This window comes from Staurois parvus, unplaced genomic scaffold (genome assembly GCF_062004578.1).
Source record: "Staurois parvus isolate SC_StPar_1 unplaced genomic scaffold, SC_StPar_1.0 ptg000237l, whole genome shotgun sequence".
Lineage (NCBI taxonomy): Eukaryota > Metazoa > Chordata > Amphibia > Anura > Ranidae > Staurois > Staurois parvus.
In genome coordinates, this window is record NW_028318033.1 from 2041683 (window position 1) to 2056484 (window position 14802).

Consider the following 14802-nt stretch of genomic DNA (forward strand, 5'->3'; position numbering starts at 1 on the left):
CTCACCTCTCCCTCCCCGTAGTCTTCTGGAGCACATGACAGGTCACAGAAGACTAGGATCCATTCAAAAAGCACTGCGCTTCTCACGTATGCGCAGTGGGTACCCGGCTGTCAAGCCACAAGCTGTTACAGCCGGGTGCCCACACTGAAGATGCCGGCACCAGGGAGAGAAGATGGCCGGTGAAACCAGCCGTGGTGAGGACACCGCGGGACCGAGGGACAGGTAAGTGACTGTATTTTAAAAGTCAGCAGCTACAGTTTTTGTAGCTGCTGACTTTTTTTTCAGCTGGAACTCTGCTTTAATTTTGCTTATGTAATTCTGAAAATCCAGAATAACTAGCAGTGAAAAGAAACACCTGTGAGTTTAATCATTTTAGCATATTTATTCTTCATGGTCTGCATAATAGGAGCGTTTTTGGTGTATATGCTTTGTGTTTCTTTCTCAAAAGTTTGTAGGTATGTCTTATGCAGGCCATACGCAGGTCAAATTCCGAACAAATTTTTTTTTACAAAATCGGAAATTATGTGCATTTTGTATTCCAGTGGTGCCACCATTGAATTCAAAATTCAATCAACCAAGCCTTGAGTTTCACATGTTGTTACAGAGAATAATTTTCATGGCCAAGAATTTTCTTTTCTTTAAAAGTCACAGCTCATGCTTAAGCCAAAAGAATTCTCCCAACATTGATTAGAAATTCATTAGTTATTCAAAAAATTTCCAACATGCCCGATCACTCAAATTCGATGGTCGCTCGAAAATCATCGTTGCTGTGGCCCACTAATAGTACAAAATTCAACCGAAAATTCTTAGAAAAGATTTTCAAAAGAAAATTCTTTCGGAATTCAACCCATGTATGGCCGGCTTTAGCAATCAGCTGACAATATCCAACACAGCTAATCTTAATTTCTACAATGACTGTTCAGCCAGAGGGTGCAGTCTAATGTAGGCCATACAAGGGTTGAATTCTGAACAAATTTTCTTTAGAAAATTGGAATTTTTGTGCATTTTGTAATCCGATGGTGCCACCATTGATTTTGAAATTCAACCAACCAAGCCTTTAATTTCACCTCATGTTGCTACAGAAAAGCTTTCCCCTAATTTCTTTTCCGTTCATATTTCCTGCACAATTTTTCCATCATTGATTCGAAATTTGTTCATTTTTCAAAACATTTCCAACACTCTTTCGGAATTCGACCCATGTATGGCTGGATTTAGATGTAGGGATTGTTATAAATGTGTTAAAATGTATTTAAAACACTTGTTGCTGTGTCTAGTTTATAATGATATATTCACATAAAGGCAGACATCATTCCATACTCAGGATCTGTTTCCTACTTTGCGGTGCTACATAATGGATGTATTTTACTGCTCCTTCTAACAAAGCAAATCAGCTGACTTACTAAAAAGAAAGCCCTCCCTGTGTAGCCGGTAGTTTAGTTCAACAGTTGGTAGGTAGAATCTTTGTTGTAGCTAATATACTCTAGGTTATAGTTTTATAATTAGATCTTCAATTAATTTAATTATGGAAATATACAAGAGCAAGCATGTAAAAATATGATGGTGCCACCAAAAGTGATATTATGTTGCGCACAAAAACCCCATCAAATATACAGTCAGTACACAATATACTTTACCTTAAAACAACAAAAAGACACAGGAACCACCACTGACATAACATAACTACCATATATACTCTGTTTATTAAACATCTTGACTCTGGCAGTGCAACACTTATAACTTGTGAAGCTTTGCTCTGTGGGTACACAGTTAACCCAACATGCCTCACCATTGTCTTTTATTGTGGCATCTTTAAACATATGAGTTGGCTTTTTTCCTCTTCACCAGGACTCAATCTTTTTTTAATGTAACATCTGTTCTGAGCCAAGTGTGCTTTATCTTCCAGGTCTCTGCTCTGGACTACTTTTCACTCACTGGAGCATTTTTCTTGGTTGTTCATATGACCAAAACTCAGGCTCCGTTCACACTTGAGTATTTTGCAGCTCGAAGCTCAAAAACGCTCAACAAGGAAAATTCAATTAATTTCAATGGCCCCTGTTCACGTTTGAGCATTTTGTTGCAAAACGCCTGTTGCTCATGAGATACTTTTCAGGCAGAATTGAGTGTTTTTGTTCCCATAGACTTCAATAGAAAACACCTGAACAGTGAGAAATTAGCATTTTGGAAAAAAAATGTTTTCAATCATTTTCAGCTCAAACAGAAGCCCCCCTTTTCTAGCATCACTGCACACCTTATAAACAAACATCTGGTGTTCAAAATACAGGAGGGCTTGCTGCTGGAAGCTGAGACCTAATTCATGGCAACTCCTGCATTTATGATCTCAGGGATTCCCATTATAGAAGTCGGGCAAGAACCAACAGAGCCTGGGAGGAAGTTGGAAGAAGCTTGCTGCCATACTGGAACAGCTACATTGTTCCCTAGATAAAGGAGAAAAGTACAATATTTCTGTGTACAGTAACCATGTGCTTGATCCTAGTTTTCCTGTTGCCTGGGACTTTTCTACAGCATTTCTTGCAGGCATGTCCGTCAGGCATGATTTCACATGGTTTTTAACTTCATATGTTGCTTTAGAGCAGGGAAGTCAAACTGGCGGTCCTCCAGCTGTTACAAAACTACAAGTCCCATCATGCCTCTGCCTTTGGGAGTAATGCTTGTATCTGTCAGTCTTACAATGCCTCATGGGACTTGTAGTTTGGCAACAGCTGGAGGACCACCAGTTTGACACCTGTGCTTTAGAGTCTCCTCCATCCTGTGTTGCCTGTGCAAAACCTGCCTAGACGTTTTCTGCAACATTTCAGCTGCATGTTTTCCATTCATACTAGGGTGTTTTTAATCAAGGACAGAATTTCTGCAATTCCAAAACGCTCTGCTAAAATGACATATTGCGGAACTGCTTCAGTGTTCAGGTCACATTTATTTTAATGGCACCTGAAAACGCGGTGCGGTTCTTCCGTGATTGTCTTTTGATAAATCACCACTGACAGGGGGTGTTTGCAATGGTCATCTTTTTCCTTTACGTAAAACTTTTATCCCAGAAGAAAAAATAACAATTGATGTAACTGCTTCAGAAATGAGTTTGACTTCAATTTGTTAGTGCATCTAAATCTACTAGTGCATCTGACACTACCCTCCCCCAGACTGACAATGCTGCTCTCCAAAGGTGTCTCTGTTGCTTCTTTATCCAGAGTGGAGACTGTGTAATACAGGAGGTGTGTTACTGGCCAGATCACCAGGCGAAAACAGAGGGGAAAAAGCCAAAATAATCTAAGGATTAGTAAGTTGCAATATATTACATTTTTAGTTTTGGGTTTGACGCCTTATTTATTATGGGGCTACATGCTGTTCACAATAGTGTATGATAGCATGAAAGTGGCATTCTTTCCTTACTATACAGGCTGTAACAGATCCTATGTAGATGCCCAGGGTTCCACTTCAGGAGCTTCTTTTATTAGCAAGAAGGAACACTCAAGCCACTCTTTCAAGGACAGTTGCATGAACCTAGATTGATTGTTCTCTCTTTTTGTTCAGTCTTGTGATCCTGTGTATAACCCTTTCTTACCTGTTTAGAAGTGATTTTTGTACCAATTAATAAATTGATATTTTGGGGTAAATATTCCACAGACCCATACCTGACCATACATAGCTGGTTACATCCTGATCACAACACTGACCTCACTCACTATACAGCATAAGATGATGACAGATCCATAACAAAGTCCAGGAAAATGCATTTGTTAGGCAAATTTTACATAGCTGGTAAGGTTGAATAAAAACAGCAATCCATCCAGTTCAACCTGTGTTGGTGTTGGTATGTGTATGTATTATGTCTCTGCCACTTCCAGATCCCTGTATATTGTGTTCACTAAGATGCCTGTTCCACGTCTTTATTGTTCTAACTGTAATAGAACCCTCTACACAGTTTAATGTCAAGTGGCCATGTGTCTTCGTAGATGACCTGAGACAGAATAGTTTTCTCCCTATGCTAGAATCACAATTTAGATATTTGTACATTGCAATTATGTCTTCTCTCGAGCATCTCTTCTCCAGGGAAAATATGTTTAATATGTGAAGCCGGTCCCCATAACAGACCCCCCAGCCACTTTATTAGCTTTGTTGACCTTTTCTGGACTCTCTCCAGTTCCAGCACATCCTAAGTACTGGTGACCAGAGCAAGAGGGCATAAGCAAGATGCAGTCGAATCAGAGCAGTAGAATTATATTTTTATCTCTAGAGTAAATGATCTTTTTAATGCATGATAATAGTATAACTTGCCTTGCTTGTTGCAGCTTGGTATTGCCGAGTCTGTCATCTACTAGGACCTCCAGATCCATTATCCTTTTCCATCCTTCATTCCACTAGAGGTCCCCCCCTAGCATGTAACCTGCATTCATATTTTTACCCCCCAAGTGCATTACTTTACATTTTCCCACATTGAACCTCATTGGTCTTAGGACAGAGCCTTGAGGTACCCTACTTACAACCCCAGACCATTCAGAAGATATGCTATTTATCACCACCCTTTTGAAGCACTCCTGTAATCAGTTTTCTGTTGAGGTACATATACTATCGTCAATACCAACAGACCTCAGTTTGTAAATTAAGTGCTTAAGGGGTACTGTACCAAATGCTTTGGCAAAATCTAGATACACTACATCCAAGGCCTTCCTCTATCCAAATTACAGCTCCCTTCCCTATAAAATGTTAACTGGTTGGTCTTGAAAGAATGATCCTTCATAAATCCATGCTGGTTACTACCTATAATACTGCTTTCATCAGCAAAATCTGGGATATAGTCCCTTATCTTTACCTCCAATAGTTTACATACTATTGATGTTAGGCTAACTGGCCTGTAATTTTCAGGTATGTATCTTAGCCAATTTTTGAATATTGGTACCATGTTAGCTTTTCAGTTAAGTTGGTACCATTCTGTTCAGTAAGCTGTCCTTAAAGATTAGGAATAACGGTCTAACAAATGATCTCGATAAGTTCTTTGAGAACTTGGGTGTAAGTCATCTGGTCATGGCGATTTGTTCACATTACATTTTTGTCTTTTTATAACACTGGCTTCTGTTAGCCACAAGGATTCAATCTATCCTGTGTTGCCAACAATACCGTGTTGTCTATTATGCCCCTCCTTTTCCATAGTAAAAACTGAAGAGAAGAATGTATTTGCCCATCCACCTTCTCCCTGTACATGTAACCAACTTCCACTGACTATCTACACACATTTGTGCAGGATGGATACATTTTGATAATTCTTTTTGTAATAGGTTATGTCGCATGATTGTCAGCTTCATTTAGTGGCCAAAATGTGGTAAAGTTTTCTGAAATTTTCAGAAAATATACTGCATTTTGGCTACTTGATGGCGCTGATAAAAAATATACCACATTTTGGCCAATAGATGGAGCTGATGATCATAGGAATTATTCTAGCCCATTTTAATTTTTTACATTTTTTGTTGAAAGCGTTTTGTTATATCTGTTCAATAAAATACCTGTTTATCCTGATAGAAGTTTTGTAAGGTGATGCCTGTGCTGCACTTTATCAGTTACATTGTCTACAGAGCCCTTCCCCTTTATGCTTTGGAGAAGAACAGAGGTAAAGAATATTATAGTCTAGGTGTAGTCCTATACTGACCCTTAAAATTTTGCCCTCTTGGGCATGACCTAATTTCCCTTTCCGCAACTTAGTTACAGTTTACCAATTAAAAGTGTGTTACTGTAAACATCTGCTTGAGCCCCAGTTTAGTTCTTAGGGTGTAGATACACTTTAATCTAGGTGCAACCATAGCTAGCCACTGACACTTTGCTCCCATTGGTTATGTTCAGGGGCGCACTGACAACTCATGGGGCCCCCGGGCAATAGGGGATCATGGGGCCCCTGTGTCCTTGCCCAAACTCAAAAAAGCCTATGAAAATGGTACCAGGGGCATCTCATGGGGCCCCCTACTGACCCCGGGCCCTCGAGCAGTGCCCGAGTTTCCAAATGGTCAGTCCGCCCCTGGTTAGGTTCTATATTCACTTTATACAAATCTGTTTCAGGTTAACAAATAAAGATATGTCCTTCAATAAATGGACTGGAAACCTCTATTTAAACCCCCTCAGCACCTTTCTGGGTTGCTTTGGGACGTAGATTGACAGTGTAAGGAAAGTATGCGACAAGTGAATGACAATGAGAGAGATCAAGTGGAAATTGGGCTGTTTCTTTATCTAAATATAACATTGGCTAGGCATTTATGAATCTTGGCTAATACTGCCTGGATGTAGAGTGATAGGATTAATATTTGAGAACATGCTTGTGGGTAGTCATGCTGGAAGTTGAGCTTGTTTTGTAAACATGAAAAATCACGAGACCAGGTTGAGAAAGTCAAAATGACAGGGCATATATAAGAGAGGCATATAGAGAAATGATTATTAACAGTTGGAGTCTAACTATGAGCAGTATAGTATATGATGTGTTTTGTCATTAGTATTAACATAGCAGTTTTGCGTTTTTCTCAGTCCTCCCAGTAACATAACTTTATTACCGGTTGATTCTGCCAGTAGATCTGTTGTTTCTCCCATTCCTGATATAGAGTGACCAATCTGTTCATTCGGCAGTGAAATCACACAGCAGCGTTGTCACCTGAATTTTATGTAACTCAAAACACCAACCAACACTTTCTGAGCAGTCACAGCTGCAATTGTGGCAAAAAAATTAGTTTTAGCCATATGAATCAAAGCTGACCATTGTAAGCAACCCTGCCAGTGTAAAGAACCTGTTTTGATGGGCTTTTTTTAATTAGCTTCATGTGGTATTTAGCATTCCTACACAAGTCTATAAGAATGCAAGACCAACTTGAAACGGGTCAAATGCAAGTCAGTAGTAGGCCAGATGCCTAAATGAGTTCTGAATAATCTCAGAAGTATCTCAAACTAATGCCATGGACTCAAGCCCAGTGCCTGTCTACACAAGCCCTAATGTATTTTTCCCCAAATTATGTTACTGAAACATTTGCTGGACAGGTTAACCTGTTACAGAGATAGGAAAAATACCCTATATGCTAGGCGAAGCAACAGGGAATAAAACTATGTTACATAGAGGACTCAACCCCCCCCCCAAAAAAAAAAACTGCTGGACATACATGCCATTTTTATTATCCCACAGGTACAATTACAATATAATCAGACAGAAATTAATTATTGTGACGCCAAATTATATGTGTTAATATATTAACCCCCTAAAGGGGTGTTTCCAGCTGTCTCTAAAATGTGAATGTGACACTTGCAAGTGAATTAGTGATGAATAGATAGGCGCTGTGCTCAAATAGGGTAAGTAGCATAAAGTGTAGGTATGCACCCTATACTCCCCATATATAAGTTTTGTGGATGAATACCAATAAATTGATATCAAACAATACATATACCAAACATAAATTAATTAAACATATAAAGTGACTGAATATTCCCAATTTTAAAAACGTCCTTATGCTTCCACCAAGTTCTGCATGAATTCAAATTGTGACAGTCCTTCTTTGACTTCAAAATTTGGTGACATAGAAATCCATGTATTCACACCTCAGTGCAAAAAGCAAACGAATGGATTACTCACCAGACCTACTGTATATGACCCCCATTATGGTGGTCATATATATCGCATTGTGTGTTAAAAAACTCTGGAGGTTCCTCCCCGTATGATCACCAACACCCGCACTTCCAGGTTGGATATCCAGAGGGACTGATGTATAATTTCCACAAAATTCCCCAAATGATAGCTGAAGGGATTCGAATAGATAATCCTGGCTTTCTATGCCATAATACTAAAAAAAAAAACCCACAACAGTAATGATGATCTAAGTGTAGTATTTAATATGCCAAGAGTAAGAATAGTAACAAACTCAATGCACTCACATAAGGTGCCTAGGAAGCTGGCACCATCATGTATTGCCTGTATATTTTAGATCAAAGATGGCTGACGTGCGTTCCAAGCCTCTGTCCCGGCCGGACGTGACATCACCGCAGCCCGCATATGACGGTATCATGCTTTCTTTGACGTATGTTTCGACCTGGCGGCGTCTTCAGGAAGTACGCGTGTCGGCCAGCTTTGATCTAAAATATACATGCTGGTGCCAGCTTCCTAGGCACCTTATCATGTGAGTGCATTGAATTTGTTACTATTCTTACTTTTGGCATATTAGATTTAGGTGAATCTGTGAATGGTAACCAATCAGCTTCTAAATTAAGCTTTGGCAATAAAACCTGGAAGCTGATTAATTTCTATGCAGAGCTGCTCTAGATTTCACACTCTCCAATTTTAGTAAATAGCCCCCATAGTGTTTTCAGCATCTCTCTGAGGCTTCATTCACACTTGTGCGACTCCAAAGTCATACGATTTCCATTGCGACTGTACATTGCAACTTTGATGCAACTTTTGATGGGTGCGACTTGAATACATCTTTGGCTTTGACTGTTGCACAACTGTTGCATTGATAACATTAGGATGCAACTTTCATGGGACTTTTGAGGTTTTACATTGCAGTCTATGGCACTCAACTCGCATGAAAGTCGGACCAAAGTAGTGCTGGAACTTTTTTTAAGTCGCATATATTTGAATGGTTGTCATTAGAAAATTAGAAAACAAGGGGTGTAGGCTGTGGGGAGGGCCCAGGCGATAGGCAACCAGAGAGAAAGCACGGCACACAAAGTAGTTTACAATGTGTAGTTATCTTGTCAAAACATTCCAAATACAGTAACAGAGACTTTCCAACAGTTATGGGCAAGCAGCAACACTCACAACTGTATGCTGGACCTGCAGAGAGCGAGAGAAAGAGAGAGTGATGCACAGAGGCTGACAGCACCTGGCACAGGGAGCTGTTTGAAGGGAGCAGTAAGCAGAAGTAGTGGAGAAGTTTCCCAAGGAGTCCTGATGGCAGTCCTTATGCTATCGCTCATCCTCTGGAACCTTTCCCTGCACTAGGCACACTCTGATAGATAGGTTCCTGTCCTTGATCTAGGCACAATCAGAATGAGCGCCAACTGCAGTGAACCAATGTGTTTTATAAGCTCTGCCATCACTAAAGATTTTAGGTCACTCAGATGGCAGCTTCCAATCAGACAGCAGTCCACCTGATGACAGGTATGGAGGCCTGAGAGGAATGGGAATGACCTCCACACTCCCTGAAAGGTGGATACAACAGCGCAACCTGTGCCAGGAGGTCATCCTGTTCTTGCCTACAGGGGGGAGGGTGCCATGTTGTGGACACTATGTGCATGCTCCAGATTGATGGACAAATAATGGATCCAGGCATCCCTTCCACCCGGCTGCTACTACTGTCACACCATGCTCCCTTCAACTCAGCTGCCCACAACCCTCAAAATGCTCCACACATGTGCCCCCACCCTGTTGTCAGAAAGCAAGCAAATGGCCAAACATGGTCATTGAACCTCTATGTTAACTATGGGAAGCAAAAGGATGGAAGAGGAAAAAAAAGAGAATGAGAGTGCTAGAGTATGCAAGACAGTATGCCCACCAACGTCATGCATTAGCAGTGGGGAAGGCTGACGCAGTTGCTCATACTTGGCAGCAGGTTTTACTTTAATGAAGGCCCCTTCAAAAGCACAGGCTCACCTTCCTTTCATTACACTGATGGTCTGTTCTGCTGGCAAGAATAAAATAAAACAGGTACTTCCCAAATTGGGGGGGGGGGGCATGTAACTCACTCCCCTTCCCCCAAGTGGCAGTGCTGCTGCATGGCTATTGACTGTTCAACCATGGAACACTGTCATACAGGGACAAGGAGAGATTCTGGTTGCTCCCAGTGCCCCTATGGAGCAATAGTGGAAGAAGGGGAAGGTGGTGGGGCTGCAATTAAAGTGAACCTGTTGCTATGGCCTGCATAGGAATATCACAGGTTCACTTTAGGGTTTGATGGGCGCTTGTTTCTTTACAATTATACCTAATGTATAACAGTAGCAGCATATGTTATTGTGTAGGAGCACTATTTACTGTACAGTACAAAAAAGCTGAAGTAGGCGAGGACCTCTATGGGTTATTGCTCAGACAGAATTCTGGAGCTTGGGGGGATTCACTTTAAGAGTAAAAGCAATAGCATTTTTTAAAATGAAGTTTAGTTATATTTATGGTATTTCACAATGGTTCTAATAGTGGTAAATACAATTATTTAAAATTCTCACCCACTTTCTTCTAATGCGGTTTTATTAACAAAATACCCCAATGGCGCCATCATTTGTCAACGCAATGCACAGCACACCTTTAGTGTCTTCCTACGATTCCAGGTTTTAACTTCGTGAAAAAGCTTTAGTTATAATTGAAACATAACTGTGCTATGACTAACAGTTTTATTATGTTCCTTAGTAGCAAAGGATAATCCCTGCCAGTTTTAGGGCATGAAATCACTCAGAAGTCATTGTGAATGTCATTTGAAAATATCTTCAAAAGCCAAGAGGGCCTAAAGATCTTGCAAAATTGTTAGCTTTGTCTGTTAACTATCCTATATCCTACCTTATCTTTTGTATATTATAATTACATACTTACTGTGAAAGATGTTCTCTGATTGAACAAGGCAGAGTTCGTGACATCATCCACCCCTCTGTGCCTCATTCATTGAAATAATACAGGATGTTTTCTGGGCAGAAATGCTAAGCAAGCAAGCAACCAATGTAAATTTAAAGATAAGATCACTCCAAGAGTTCATCTTTAATGGGTTAGTTCACCTTTGTAAAAAAAGTAAAAGTGAACCAATAGCAGACACCCTCTCCACCCACCGCCCTCCAATACACATTCTACTTACCTCTTGGGTTGCTAAACTGTCAGCACCCCCACAGCTGCTCCAGCAGTTTGGGGATTTTAAATCCCCACTGTTCTCTATATTCTCTGTCAGCCATCGCCATTGATGTGATGGCGCTGACCAATCACAATCTATCTGGTCTGTCTGCGGGGTGCTGACAACTCAACAAACCTGGAGGTAAATAGAGCGAGTATTGGAGTGGGTAGGGTGTCTGCTGTTAATTCATTTTTACATTTTTTCTGTAACACTTTAAGTAAATATTTCCATTAGACAATTATACACTGCTTACTATTAAAAAAAAAAAAAAAATTATGCAAAGTCACTTCTTAAAAAAAAACAAAAGAACAAAAAACCTAATAGAAAATAAGTCTAATAGGACAGAAAGTTTACCAACCACATTTAAAAGATAGACTGAACACCAAATCACAATGCAGTTTCCAAGAGTACAATGCTAGATGTGTTCATTGTGAAATGAATGAGAATATTCATTGTGCTGTGTAAACCCTACATTTATTTTTCAGTATATTTGGCATCATGCCTCACCAAATCAAGTTTTCATGGACAAATAATGTTTTGTGAATCTGTTGCAAAGTTTCATACCTGGAAATCCAATTAATAGCAGCACTTCCTGTATCAGGGTGACAATGCTAAGTTATTATCTTGCAATTAGCAATAGTGCTGCCATGCAAGCTTCCTGCGATTTATTTATTCTGCATTAAAATGTATGAAAATACACATTTATACCTTTTAGTACATGCTACTTATTTTCATTACTGCATTATTAGTATCTCTGCTAAGCTTACACAATGGTCATTCAAAAAAAGGAACATGACTGTTCTGGTGGCTGGGGTTGGTAAGTGGGTTGATTAGCATTTTCCAGATCTGTTTTATATATTGTCAGCACAGCAATAATAAAAAATGCAATAACTATGTACTGTCAGTTGTCACACACACATATACATATATATATATATATATATATATATATATATATATATATATAAATATATATATACATACACACACACAGTGTATATATATATATATATATATATATATATATATATATATATATATATATATATATACATACACATACACATACATACACACACACACACACACTATATATATATATATATATATATATATGTATATATATATATATATATATATATATATATAAATTTTATCAGAAACTTCCTGTGCATGACTATATATACATCGTTACAATGAGTAACAGTAAGTACAGTATTCCTATCTTGCTGTTCATAGACACAGGTCAATGAACAAGAACCAGTGTAATAGTATCCATGTGCTAAAGGTGTGCATGGATTTCCATCTTGGCAGGGACTGGCAGAGTGGAGAGCATGGACTGTGAGTCAGTGGTCCAGCCAATGCTAAGCAAACATGATATATTAGAACATTTGCTGTCAGCTGATTGACTGGCCAAGCTAGCTGATTAAGTGGAGATACTTTGCAACTCAGTGGATGAGAAAAGAAAACTAAAACTTAAAAGTAAGAAGGTAAAATAGAACTGCCAAGTGAAGGCCTCAAATAAGAAGAGGCTCTATACTTAGCTTTGCAGCGGCTTATGTTTTGAAACACGACCATAATGCTGCTCTGCTCCCCTTGCAGGTATTAGACCGGTCAGTTGGGTCTATTATTGGATTCCCCTTCTGCATGCAGTGGTTCCTTCTTCCAGCTAATACATCCTGTAGTGTTTGGTGGGGGACCAGGCATTTTGCACAGGCCAGGCAGTCAGGGAGAATTACAGCAGCATTTCAAGACACGTGCCACTGGATAGGTAAGTATAGAGCCTCTTTTTTCAAAGGTATGCTGTTTTCCTCTTTTGACTGTGCAAGGCCATTATAAAGTCTGATTCCATAGCTTGATTTAAGATAAGTGTTACATTATTAGTGCCTGGCACGTGTCTGTTGGCAGGGGTGGACTGCCCATTTGAAAACTCGGGCACTGCCCGAGGGCCTGGTGTCAGTAGGGGGCCCCATGAGATGCCCCTGGTACCTTTTTCATAGGCTTTTTTGAGTTTGGGCAAGGACACAGGGGCCCCATGATCCCCTATTGCCCGGGGGCCCCATGAGTTGTCAGTCAGCCCCTGGCTGTTGGGGTATCAATCACTGAATCTTTGAAGAGAGTGTGTGAAAGTCTGTCCCACACCTGGTATTACCTGAACTTTCAGAATGATACCAGCAGCAATTGCAGTAGTGGACAGAAATGGTGAGCATATGCACCAAGGGGTTACTACTGTACATTGAGGTGGTTGTATTCATGCCTTACTGTATGTTACATACTCCAAACCTATCCACCCTATGCTATTCAATATATTACATACACCAGAAATGCTGTACTCTGTACACTGTGCTGAACCTTCATACCACTAACAATGTTTTTTTAGGAAGAGAGGATCTCACCCAATTCACCAAACAGGCATTACTGTTACTGTATCATTAAAGTGTTACTAAACCCAGGACCCTGCATTCACTATATCTGGACTCCCACACCCACAGTACACAGAATATGGGAATGCAATTCGCTTAGTAAATATAAACTGCTAAATACCTTTTCTCATCAGCATTTAGAGCAGTCTTGTGACTTCTATCAGTATCCATCTGAGCAGCTGAATTAAACCTTGTAGAAGGTGTTTTCATTCTCCTATGACTGCCCTATGAGGCTACATAACTCCTGACCTTCTGCCTGGACAGCTCTGATTGGCCCTGTGCTGATCACATGCAGTCTCCCAAAGAAAAAAAAAACTCTCTAGCACATACACACTAAACTGAGCATGTGCAGGGTGACTCCAAAAACTCTGTGTTATCAGAAGCTGAGTAGGGGTCAATGGAAGAAAGGGAGGATCAGAGAAGTCAGGATCAAACAGCCTTTTTACACAATGCAGAGGATTTACCCCTTAGGTTTCACAGTGAGTATGACAAGCATAGTATGACAAGCATGCTTGACTGCATATACAGACTGATTTTACTGTTGTGGGTTTAGTATCACTTTAAGAAAAGGCATATGAGTGGATTATCCAGTCATCGTTTTAATTCTGTTTACAGGCATCTGGTGTGACAGTTAATGATGAGGTCATCAAAGTGTTCAATGATATGAAGGTGAGAAAATCACAAACAGCAGAGGAAGTAAAGAAGAGGAAGAAGGCTGTCCTGTTCTGCCTGAGCCCTGACAAGAAGGAGATCATTGTGGAGACAGAGAGGCAAATATTAGTGGGAGATATTGGCTGCACAGTCGAGGATCCATACAGGACCTTTGTTAATCTTCTACCACTTGATGACTGCCGTTATGGACTGTATGATGCTACTTATGAGACCAAGGAATCCAAGAAAGAGGACCTTGTCTTCATCTTCTGGTACATTCCTTAGAAGAATGTGGTAACAAATGACACAATTTTCCCAAATATCAGTGTTGCTTGAGCAAAGTCTGTACAAATGTGATATAGTTTTCATAGGCCTACACTTAGGAGGAGTCTGAGGAAATTGAGCAATACTAAAATCCAATTAAAGCGACACTAAAGACTTAATTAAAAAAAAAATATGTTATACTTACCTGCTCTGTGCACGGGTTTTGCACAGAGCAGCCCCAATCCTCTTCTTGGTTCCTCCTCCCCCGTCGACTGGCCCCTTAGCAAGCCATTTGCTATAGGGACACTGTGCATGCTTGTTCTTAAGCCCCGCTCTGTGTGTCCATAAGACACACAGAACAGGTCTCAGCCTTGCCCCCACCCTCCCCCATATGGAAGAGAAATATATTTTCAATATATTTAGAAAAAAAAAATTAAACATGCAACATATTTACAATATATTGGCCTACACTAATATATTTTAACATGTATTCCAAAAATGTAAACAAAAATATATTTTCTAAAGGCATATATTTAAAAATATATTTTTCAAAATATATTTTCCAGATATTTTTGAACATCTAAAAAAATGAATTTAAACATAGATTTTTAAATATACTTGTA

General features: G+C 39.8%; 1 protein-coding gene across 1 annotated transcript in view; it reads left to right on the forward strand.

Annotated features, from left to right (window-relative positions):
* Positions 1-14802, forward strand: part of CFL2 (cofilin 2) — a 51485-nt gene that overhangs the window by 23230 nt on the left and 13453 nt on the right. Inside the window, exon 2 of the mRNA XM_089680226.1 lies at positions 13880-14187. Coding sequence (XP_089536352.1) covers positions 13880-14187 — 308 coding nt within the window. The remainder of the gene's footprint in view (positions 1-13879; positions 14188-14802) is intronic.